The sequence below is a fragment of the Salmo salar genome, chromosome ssa15 (assembly GCF_905237065.1).
Source record: "Salmo salar chromosome ssa15, Ssal_v3.1, whole genome shotgun sequence".
NCBI classification, from domain to species: Eukaryota; Metazoa; Chordata; class Actinopteri; order Salmoniformes; family Salmonidae; genus Salmo; species Salmo salar.
The window spans coordinates 44,303,162-44,315,446 of record NC_059456.1 but is presented as its reverse complement, the minus strand read 5'-3'; the positions used below and the strand labels follow the sequence as shown (position 1 = coordinate 44,315,446).

At 38.1% G+C, this 12,285-nt stretch overlaps 1 protein-coding gene across 1 annotated transcript in view; it reads right to left on the bottom strand.

Moving 5' to 3' along the window:
• The window catches only part of snapc1a (small nuclear RNA activating complex, polypeptide 1a), a 38,455-nt gene extending 26,741 nt beyond the window's left edge, over positions 1 to 11,714 (bottom strand). The window contains exons 1-2 of the mRNA XM_014144677.2: positions 11,487 to 11,714; positions 11,268 to 11,406 (exon numbers count right to left, since the gene is read on the bottom strand). Of these exons, the coding sequence (XP_014000152.1) occupies positions 11,268 to 11,406; positions 11,487 to 11,496 (149 nt within the window). The 5' untranslated portion in view covers positions 11,497 to 11,714. The remainder of the gene's footprint in view (positions 1 to 11,267; positions 11,407 to 11,486) is intronic.
• Positions 11,715 to 12,285: the final 571 nt, after the last annotated feature.

Below are 12,285 nucleotides of genomic sequence, written 5' to 3'. Positions count from 1 at the left end.
GCTTGTCCATCTGGACGTTTCTTTCATCTCCACAGAGGAACTCTGTCAGAGTGACCATCCTGTTCTTGGCCACCTCCCTGACCAAGGCCCTTCTCCCCTAATTGCTCAGTTTGTCCAGGCAGTCAGCTCTAGTTAGTCTCTTTGTGCTTCCAAACTTAATTTAAGATGGAGGCCACTGTATTCTTGGGGATCTTCAATGCTGCAGACATTTTTTGGTACCCTTCCCCAGATCTGTGCCGACAATCCTGTCTCGGAGCTCTACGGACAATTCCTTTGACCTCATGGCTTGGTTTTTGCTCTGACAGGCACTGTCAACTGTGGTACTTGTATAGACAGCTGTGTGCCTTTCCAAATCATGACCAATCAATTGAATTTACCACAGGTGGACTACAATCAAGTAGAAACATCAAGGATGATCAATGGAAACAGGATGCACCTGACCTCAATTTCAAGTCTCATAGCAAAGGTTATGAATGTGAGTAAATTTGCAAAAATTTCTAAAAACCTGTTTTCACTTTGGCAATATGGGGTAGTGTGCAGATTGATGAGGATTTTTATTTAATCCATTTTAGAATAAGGCTGTAACGTAACAAAATATGGAAAAAGGTGAATCCACCAATTTGTAAGTCGCTCTGGATAAGAGCGTCTGCTAAATGACTTAAATGTAATGTAAATGTAAAAAGTCAAGGGGTCCGAGTACTTTTCTAATGCACTGTTGTGTTGCCATCCTAGGGGTCCCAATTTTTTACTATTATTGAAAAATATAAAAAGCATACATTGAATATCCCTTATTGTATCATTTCTTTACCCATCTACCAATAGTTGCCTTTGCCTTGGTAAACCTCCCTGGTCTTTGTGGTTGAATCTGCATTTGAAATTCACTACTCGACTGAGGAACCTTACAGATAATTGTGTGTGTGGGGATGAGGTAGTCGTTCAAAAATCAGGTTATATTATTGCACACAGAGTCCATGCAACATGTAACTTTAAAGCACATTATTCCCTAAATGCTTTTGGGAAGCAGGGCCCAGAATAATTAGGAGTCGTCCTAAAAACATTGACAGATTTTAGGCCTATATTTTGTAATTGCATGTTCGTTAATATAATTCCCCTCCAACAAAACGTATGCTATGAAGTCCTCCATTGGTGATGCACAGGTTGACTCATAACCCGCATTCCCCACAGTTATACCCGCGGGGCGGGCTGGGTTTAAGGTCATGAAATTGTCGATAAAGGGCGGGTTGAAAAGAGAAAACACCTTTAAAAAAAATACAGAAATACAGTTGAAGTCAGAAGTTTATACATCTTAGCCAACTACATTTACACCGTTTCACAATTCCTGACATTTAATGCTAGTAAAAATGCCTTGTCTTAGGTCAGTTAGGATCACCACATTATTTTAAGAATGTGAAATGTCAGAATAATAGTATAGATAATGATTTATTTCAGCTTTATTTCTTTCATCACATTCCCAGTGGGTCAGAAGTTTACATACACTCAATTAGTATTTGGTAGCATGGCCTTTAAATTGTTTTACTTGGGTCAACCTTTTTGGGTAGCCTTCCACAAGTTTCCCACAATAAGTTGGGTGAATTTTGACCCATTCCTCCTGACTGAGCTGGTGTAACTGAGTCAGGTTTGTATGCCTCCTTGCTCGCACACGGTTTTTCAGTTCTGCCCACACATTTTCTGTAGGATTGAGGTCTGGCTTTCTGATGGCCACTCCAATACCTTGACTTTGTTGTCCTTAAAGCCATTTTGCCACAACTTTGGAAGTATGCTTGGGGTCATTGTCCATTTGGAAGACCCATTTGCGACCAAGCTATAACTTCCTGACTGATGTCTTGAGATGTTGCTTCAATATATCCACAATTTTCCTCCCTCATGATGCCATCTATTTGTGAAGTGCACCAGTCCCTCCTGCAGCAAACCACCCCCACAACATGATGCTGCTGCCCCCCCCCCTCCTCCTCCTGTGCTTCACGGTTGGGATGGTGTTCTTCAGCTTGCAAGCTTCCCCCTTTTTCCTCCAAACATAACGATGGTCATTATGGCCAAACAGTTCTATTTTTGTTTCATCAGACCAGAGGACATTTCTCCAAAAAGTACAATCTTTGTCCCCATGTGCAGTTGCAAACCGTAGTCTTGAATTTTTATGGCAGTTTTGGAGCAGTGGTTTCTTCCTTGCTGAGCGGCCTTACAGGTTGTTGATATATGACTCGTTTTACTGTGGATATAGATACTTTTGTGCTTGTTTCCTCCAGCATCTTCACAAGGTCCTTTGCCATTGTTCTGGGATTCTTTTGCACTTTTCACACCAAAGTACCTTCATCTCTAGGAGACAGAACGCGTCTCCTTCCTGATTGGTATGACGGCTGCGTGGTCCCATGGTGTTTATACTTGCGTACTAATGTTTGTACAGATGAACGTGGTACCTTCAGGCGTTTGGAAATTGCTCCCAAGGGTGAACCAGACTTGTGGAGGTCTCCATTTCTTTTTCTGAGGTCTTGGCTGATTTCTTTTGATTTTCCCATGATGTCAAGCAAAGAGGTACTGAGTTTGAAGGTAGGCCTTGAAGTACATCCACAGGTACACAGGTCCCGTGTGGCTCAGTTGGTAGAGCATGGTGTTTGCAACGCCAGGGGTCTGTGTTCGATTCCCACGGGGGACCAGTACGGGGAAAAAAAAAAAAAGTAGGAAATGTATGCATTCACTACTCTGGATAAGAGCGTCTGCTAAATGACTAAAATGTATACCTCCAATTGACTCAAATGATGTCAATTAGCCTATCAGAAGCTTCTAATGCCATGATGAGTTTTAATGACTCCAACCTAAGTGTATGTAAACTTTAACTGTATATCATTCTTATTGCAATTTATAGGCTACATTGAGGATTTCCTTTAATTATTTTAGCCTATGTGGCATTAGTGCGCAAGCCTAAGCTTCAGGGTCTTACTCTATGAGCGCCTAATAGCATAAATGCCAAACGCTTTTAGGAACAGGCAGAAAAAGTTGATGTCGATCCACGGAGGCAAAAAGGACAATGTCGATGTTAAATTCAAGACAAAAGCTGCAAAATGGATAGTTAAATAAAGAGAAGGGAGGGCCAGAAAAGTAATGTTTGGGAACGATTTGGGAAAGTGGTAAAAGAGGATAATATCAGTGCTGGCTATGTTACGTGTGATCATTGTGAGGCGCTATGCAAATTCGACAGTCAAAAGACGGGGACTTCAAATAAGCCCATGGCAAGTCAAGGGGACTGTAGCCTACTGTTCAGATGGGTTAAATGGAAACAAATCTGGACAGACTGTAGGTCTATAACCTCACATACTGTAGCATTAATATGAACTCCTGCAAAATTAAGTATTTCTGGTGCCTCTGGCAATTCTATGGTTAAACAAACCATACAACCATGCCAAGGCAGTGGCGTGTATTCATAAAAAAATGTAGCAAGAAAATAAATGAACATAAAATAATTTATTTTGTCTCTCGGGTTCATAAGTTTCCTTCAAAAATCACAAGAGGCTTAATGCATCTCAGGAGAAAGCATTCGAGCGAGCAAAACAGCATCCCTCTGTCTCGCTAAATGTAAGCCATCCATCTGATGCGGTCTGGTCCAAACGAGTATGACATTGTTGAAGCTCATAGCATTGAAGGCCAGGGAAGCCAGTGAGCATTTGGCCTCCCCTGATAAAAATGTTTTAAAATTATTCAAATCAGCATTGAGCTAAACTGAACGAGCTCAAAAGCAAATCGTTCTGGCGCACCTAAAAAATAAAAAAATAAAGTGTCAAGGAAGCAGGCTTGGATTTGAGTCACTCCTATCAAATCACACTGAGAACATACTGACATAAATTGTTGCATCTCACTGTGTTGCTGTCCTCCTGTGGCTAGCTAGCTAAAATCGTCCCTTTCCTAAATTAGCCATGGATTTTGACTTGTGGTTTTACTTAATTCTCCGTACTGGCCAATGATTATAATGGCAATTCTGATGCAACCATTAATTCATACATTGTTGTGCCCTTACCCTGAGAGGATGGAAGCTCAATAGGTAGTTTGATGTAAAAGGCTAACGTAAACTAGCTAACGTTGCCCATGAATGGAAGTTACGCTAGCGAGCAAGCATTTTAGCCAGGTAGTCTAGGACAACCAAAAAAATACAAGCGTGTACTGTATGACAGAGTGATAGATCGTTTCGTCAACAGGAAAGATGTTGGCGGCATTGGCATTTCTCTACAAGTAGAGTCAACATGTTTTTTTACTTGCACGAACGAACACAGAAATCTGAACCACGAAGAGCAACATACTCAGCTTACGTTGATTGGACAATTATTTTTGGTATCTTTTAGATGTCACTGTATTAGACGTGACTTGATGTTGAAATAGTGCTGGAATAGTAGAGGCAGCTCCTGTTTTCTTTGCCATTTGTAACTCATTGTGGTTTTAAATCAATAGTTAGGTGCTACAAAAATGTTGAAACAATTAACTTGCTCGACCATGTTGTAGGTCATGTAACTGTAACTGTACATGCAATATGCTTTGTGGACTTGACAGAGGTTTCCATCTGGTTTTGTGATGAAACAAGTGTGGTTGGATTTATTCTGCAACTGTCTTGTCTCAGCCTTTAGGCGCACACACACACACACACGGCAATAATATCCACTTCCTCATTTATATCACGATCGCAAGGCATATGACTGAATGATTAGCGCGCAAGATGGCGGTCAGTGCAGATAATTTGTTTTGGTAGCTGAAGGAATTATTGGATTTCCTTACCCAATTATGACCATTGGATAATTTCTACAGTCATAAAACCCTGTATGAATATGGTTTAGTTTATTTACCAACGTAATTGATTACTTTCTGCAAGTTATTCACCTCTAAAACTAAGTTTGCGACAACACTAGATAGCCAGATAAGCTAGCTCAAAAATGTGCTTGTCGAACATACATGGAAACTGCCACGACCAGAACCAAAAGGAAAGAAATGGAGAGATCGTCAGATGGACAATTAACCACAAAAGATAGTATGATTTTGGGTACTCCTCTTCAGAATGTAACTGTGGGGGGAAATACTGCAATGGGTGATGAAAATAAGGTGAGCACGGACAACAACGCTCACAACTTGCACCCCTCCAGTCCCCAGCTCAGGCCGTTACCTTACGACCCCGGCACTCCAGTCAAGCCCCAGGGGGAAAAAAATGAGGCCAAGAGGGTGTCACTTCTTGAGATGCAAAACAATATTGTAATGCTTTTGACAGCAAAGATAGATGAAAGGGCAAATGCCTTAGAAGTCATGGTTAGGGAGAATACAATGAAAATTGAGGCCATTAAAAAAATCTGTCGACTTCATTTTTGGAGAAGTGAAAACCCTCAAAAGTGACATGAAGAAAATGGAAGTTATCTGCCAGGAAAATGAAAAGAAGGTGGCTGAACTCGAGCAAAAGGTGAATGAGGCAGAGAGATACCAGCGCAGGTGGAACCTGAGGCTCCATGGGATTCCAGAGCAGGCGGGTGAGGACATCAAATGCAGAGTTGTTGACATCTGCGGAGCTGTCATTCCCGAATCAAAAGCCAAACTTCAGAAAAATGTAGACATCGTCCATTGTTTGGTAAGTCTCAAGGATCAAGACCGAGGACAACCATCATCGGGTTCACCACCAGATCTACACAGGATCTTCTTTGGAGGCGAGCGAAGAATTGTGAATTCCTCATCAAGCAAAAATTGAGGTTCACGGAGGATCTGACCTCAGCAGACAAAGTGACAAGAGAGAAACTGGCCGATGATGGCTGCAGCTCGAAAGGCAGGGAAAACTGCATTTAAAATATATATATAAAATAAATTAAATAAATCGGTGCAAGAGTGATCATCATGGGAAAGAAATGCGGCCAAATCAGAATATTTGAGAGAGTGCCAGAGTAACTCAGAGAACTGTCAGGACAAAAAACTGATTGCCAGGTGAAAAGCAGCCTTTTATTATAAAAAATGGACACAAACACTTAAATGAGAAAAGGCTGACCTGAGAACTGGTAAAATAAACTAACTATAGGTGAATAACTGCTTATTGTAAAGTCTACACAATGTCTCCCCCTTGTGGGAGTAATAATACTTTGGTAACTTTATGACCAATATTTGTTTGTTTTTTGTTGGAGAGGTTAATAATGGGATGGAAATCCTTTTGAGTTACATATCCTTAGGAAAAGCTCATATTAGCATAACAAGGTTGAAGTGTATGTCTTTATCTCTTTGTTCAAATAATGTCAGGGGTATTCGTAATTTACTCAAGCGTAAGGCTATTTTCCTGTATTGCAAACGGTATAATGCAGACTTTTACTTTTTACAAGAGACTCATGCTTGTTCTTCCGCTCCATCTTTTTGGAAAAATCAATGGGGTAACGATATCTGGTTATCATATGGCAACAACCACTCTGCAGGTAGAGCAGTTTTAAGAGGTGCATTTAAAGGGAAGGTCATCAGTAGTAAGACTCACCACTCTGGACGTTGGTTAATTTTAACAGTAAATTTCAACAGTAAAATGTTTTTATTAGGGAATATTTATGCATCCAACAACAAACCAAACAGGATATTATTTCAGGAATTTGGAGAGATTAATAGAGTTATCGGTGCATTTCAGGATATCAAAAGTATCTTTAGGTGGAGATTTTAATTCTGTATCCAATGTGATGATTATTGACAGATATCCCCCTCCTAACAGATCCAGCATTGTTAATCCTGAGTTTAATAACCTATGTCTTGGATTAGTCAATATTTGGAGATGTAAATATCCTGATAAAAAGGAATTCACTTGGAGTAACAAGGACATGTCCACACAGTCAAGAATTGACTTCTGGTTGATTTCTAATTCATTAGATAATTCTGTAGTCAAGGTATCAAATGAACCATCAATTATTACTGATCATAAAGTTATATTCTTATCTTTAAATATTAATGGATCTGAAGTTAAACCAAATCGGAGTTATTGGAAACTCAATAGTAGACTGTTGGTAGATGATAATTGCAAGATGATGCCAAAGATATTATACAAGACAATTGGAGGAAAGCCCAACTATAAGTCTTATGGGAAATATTAGGAATTAATGAAGTATGAAATAGGACATGAAGGGAGGTAAAGAAATTGCTGAACCTAAGATTGAGGGAAGATAAACTTGTTAAGGAAATACTTTCTCTAATCTCTATGGAGGACCTTGATGAAGAAGGAAAGGGCCAGTTATTCTCTTTACAACTAGAAATGGACCAAATGTATGAAGAGAGAGCAAAAGGGGCATTTGTAAGATCAAAAAGGAGATGTTGGAGGAAGGTGAAAAAAATACAAAATACTTTTACAATTTAGAAAGAAATAATTCATAAGCTCAATATAGATGCCAAAGAAAATGAAAACACCAAAGATATTTCAAAATATGTTTCAGAATTCTATGGTAACCTTTATACCAGTCATGCCTGTCCCACTAGTGACATATCTGCCTTTAAACTCTGTCAAAGACTATGAAAAATTCATAGATCAAGACTTCTAAAAGTCTTGACGAAATTATTTCTATCAATGAAATAAAAATTTATCAGCAATTTAAAAGAGAGCACATATCCAGGGAATGATGGCATTATCAGTGAATTCTATAAATATTTTCAGGAGGATATTATTGAATTTTCGTTAATGTTTTTAAGGAGACAATTGATTTAGGGGTCCTGCCTGTTTCTATGACACAAGGCCTAATTTCTGTAATACCAAAACAAAGATTCTATGATGTTAGAAAATTGGAGACCAATCACATTAATGAAAAGCTACTTGCATCCATCTTTGCAGAAAGATTTTAAAAAAAGGTCTTGACCAAATCATTGAACATACCCAGTTTGGTTTTATGAAGGGCAGACATATGTAATAATATTCAACTAGTATTGGACTTGTTAGACTACAATGAGCACATTATGGAAGATTGCTTTATTTTATTTGTAGACTTTTACAAGGCATTTGATACAGTGTAATTAAGACACTTTACAATAGTAACAGCTCTGTTAAATTATCCCATGGAACTTCAAAGATTCGACAGACGTGGAATTAAACAAGGACGCCCAATTTCTCCTTCCTTATTTTTATTGGTCACACAAGTTATGGCACTTCATATAAATAAGGATAGTTTTAGGGGTATTCAGAAACAAGACAAAGAGATAGAGTGTTCACAATTGGCTGACGACACCATTTGTTTTTGAAAGATCATAATGAAGTCAAGAAAGCTATTGAGTGTATTAATGCCTTCTCACATGTATCAGGTTTATCTCTGAATATTAGGAAATGTGAATTATTTGCATTGAAAAGATGTGACTTAAACTCAGTATGTAATATCCCTGTAAAAGATGTGATCACATATCTTGGTATTACAGTTAACAAAGATCAGAAAGAAAGGGCCAACTTAAATTTCTCTCCTATTGTAGAGAAAATTGGAAAGAGATTTAACTCCTGGTTATTAAGAGATCTTTCTTTTTCTGGACGTGTACTTTTATCAAGATCTGAAGGTCTGTCCAGATTAGTTCATACCTCCATTGGATGTTCCTCTGTCAGTAACTAAAATGTTTGATACTAAATTATTTAACTTCATACGGAGGAATAAACCTCATTATTTAAGAAAAGCGGTAATATGTAGCCCCGAAGGTGAGGGAGGGTTGAATGCTCTGGATTTTAAAACCTCTAATATAATATTTAAGATTAAATGGATACAAAACTATTTAAGAAATAAGGATTGCATTTGGAATATCATCCCTAATTTAATATTCCAACAGATTGGTGGTCTAGAATTCTTACTCAAATGCAACTTTGATATGGGTAAAATCCCTATTAAGCTTGCAAACTTTCATAAACAAGTACTTCTAACTTGGAACCTCATGTACACACACCATTTTTCCCCACATATGTGTACAATCTGGAATAATAAAGACATAAAATACAAAAACAAGTCTTTGTTTTTCCAGAACTGGTTTGACAACATTATTTGGGTTAAACAATTATTGAATAATGATGGACAACTATATGATTATCCAGAATTTATTAGCACACACAATGTTACATTCACTCCTGAGGAGTATCAAATTGTTGTTAGAGCTGTCCCTAAAGGTGCTATTCTTCGTTTAGGAGAATATAACAATACTCCAAGTGCAACTGTTGAGGATTTTGTAGCCTCAATACAATTAGAAGGAATTGACATTTTGACATTTTAAATGTAATAACATGTATATAAGGAAACTATGTCAATATCTTACCATTCCCTCTGCTAAAATGTACTGGAATGCAGCCCTAGGACAAGTGAACTGGAACAAAGTTTCGTTATCTGGTAAATATTGTATCTAATAAGGTGAAAGTAGTATCATTCAAACGCATTCATAGAATCTACCCTGTAAAGACCTTTACTATACAGATTTAAAATAGCTATTGATAACAAATGTGTATTTTGTAGTTGTGACCCAGAGACTCTTGAACATTTATTTTGGGACTGTTCTTATGTCAGAAGATTTGTGTGAGTTAGAAGATTTTATTTGAAAAGAAGCAACTATTAATGTTAATTTGAAAGATTGATATGTTTTATTTCCATCCAAATGATATGGACCCTGATTTAACTTTCATTGTTAATTTGTTTTTCTTTCATGGAAGATTCTTTGTCCATAAAATGAAGTGGGCAGAGAACAAACCCCCATTTACATTATTTAAGATATAATATTTCAATTCTTTTTGAAATGATCAGTAAATGTAAAAACAATACGCACCATAAAAGTATTTAACAAATTGAAAATGAATCTTGATATGTTAGATTTATGTGCTCTTGTTTGTACATTTCAGTTTTTGTATTTGTTGTGTTCATTTTTTTTTTATAAATAAAATAAATGAATGAATTAACAGGATTTATTGAGCAAACAAACATTTTCTTGACAAACAGTGCAAATTTTGGTTAAAGAATTACGATTTGAGCCATTACCAAACTTTGCATCTGCACTGTTCAAGTAAATGTGTTTGTAAAATTTGCTGTGGAAATTGTTAAAAGTAGTATCGTCTGTTTAACCTTGCAATCATTGACATTTTGAAGTGAAAAATATGAGTCTCAGCATCATTATTTTACTGTGTAATTGCCCTCGCAGAATAAGCTCTTAAATGAAGTAGCACCTCTAGAAACACCACCTATTGTTGTGAATTCCTAATATGCGTCAGCTCTGTTCATGGCATAACCAATCTACAACATTGACCGCACACTCTGGAACGTGACCATGGCCCAGTTTCCAAAAAGCATTTTAAGGAGAAATTATTGAAAATTGAAATCTTTAGCGCCTTCGTAGGAGCATCGTTAAACCTCGAGCTGTTTCTCAAAACCATCGTTAACGTAGCACTTGAAAACGCTCGTAACCTAACAAGCACCCCTAACGTCTGCCTCTGACCACTCGAAGAACAGCTACATGCTTCATTATATGCTTTTTTGCCCTCCCGCGTCACTTTATACACAGAAGATCTCTGCTAAACCTAGAATCACATGATTTATCCATCTCTCTGCAACTGCTGAACAAAGTGTTCTACAACAAAAGTTGCTAATGTCTTTGCAATTAACACAAGCGGGATATAAAATAAACTTTAAATTAAAAACAAGATGACTGCATTAAAATATAAATATAGTAGCATATAGGCCTATTTCATGTTCAATAAATTGAATATATTTTGTTACTTGTAGGCAACTGCTTAATTTGTCTAATACATTTCATGACGCGTAGCCTAAAATGTTGCGGAATGACGTGCCAAATCGTTGATTTAGTGCATTTTTATTGGGTAACGCAATACATTAAGCCACTTCAATACTTGCAGCCGTAGATTGTAAATTCTCACTAGGAACTCATCCGTCGTCAGTTTTGTGAAATAATTATATATTAAAGTAAGATTTTAACTGAGAAAGCTGACCCGCGAGCAGCGCTACCCTTCTTTCCATCCGATCAGTATCGACAAACACTGACATATTTAGCGTGGTTTTCTGTGTGGCGTTTTGGGAAACTCATGTTAAATATTCGGCCGTTGTAGGAAAGATGCATCATTAAAACACCAGTAAACCTAAATTCCATCGTTATCGGAAAACCAGGCACAGGTTGGCAGAGTGGTCTAATAATAATTTGCATGTTTAAAAAAAAGTGTGCATTATGCAAATGCATATTTGGCAACAAATTGTCCACACTAGGTAGGCCGGCAGGTAATCATAAAGAGACGACTGATGAAGAGGAAAGGGACTTACTAAAATACACTTGAGAAGCCCATGTTTCTCCAAATAGCAGTAAATTCCTCAAACCGCACGGATTCCGTCTGTTGGAAACGACCCAGCAGTTCCTCGTAGTCTGCTACAAGTGGCTTCAGGAAACGATCCTTCGCTTTACCTGATTAACGATATATTTAAACTGAACACCAAATAAAGATATAGTTAAACTCACTAGTGTGGTGCTGCAATCCTACTTACCATTCGGCATTTCAGATGTATGGTGATTGGCTACCCTTTTCAGTGAAGTTGGCGTGCCTCTCTGAGCTCAACATGCGGCAGTTCCAATAGAACTGCTTGCCGTCGTCTGTGCCCAATCTTTTTATTCGATATTACTGCGGTCTGCAAACAATTGTTATGGGTGCATGCCTCCAGCCTCTATATGGGCTGTGCATCAGCCTAATACGTTACTCTTTTTCTACTGTGGATTTTATATGGCGGTTGGCAACCAACTTTAAGGTGCATTACTCCCACCAACTGGACTGGAGTGTGGACCAGAGACAGTGACGGTCTAAATCCTACCCAATAATCTCGTCTCTCGAAGGAAACAAAATACATGATTAAATACTACATCGCATGAAGATTTCCCCAAGAGTTCACTTAATCCTGGCTCTTCAACTCCATTACTCATCAAATCTAATAACAATCGCTCCCTTTCTCTCATATACTTCTGGCACTGAAATAGAACATGCTCCACTGTCTCCATCTCCTCCTGACAATTATCACACCTCCCAGTCGAATGTTTCCCCACCACTTTCAATGTACTATTTACCTTGTGTGTCCCAGTCTCAGCCTTGTGACTACACTTTCCTCCCTTCTCTCTCGGCCTGAGGACCTCCCTGCCACCACCTTTTCCTGGATCTTATACAGGTGTCTTCCCTTACTCTTCCTGTTCCTCATCTCTTGCCACTTATTTTTAATCACTGTTCTTATTAATCCCTTGGCGTCTGCTTTACTGATTGACAATTCCATCTCAACATTAGGATGTTTATTAAGAGCC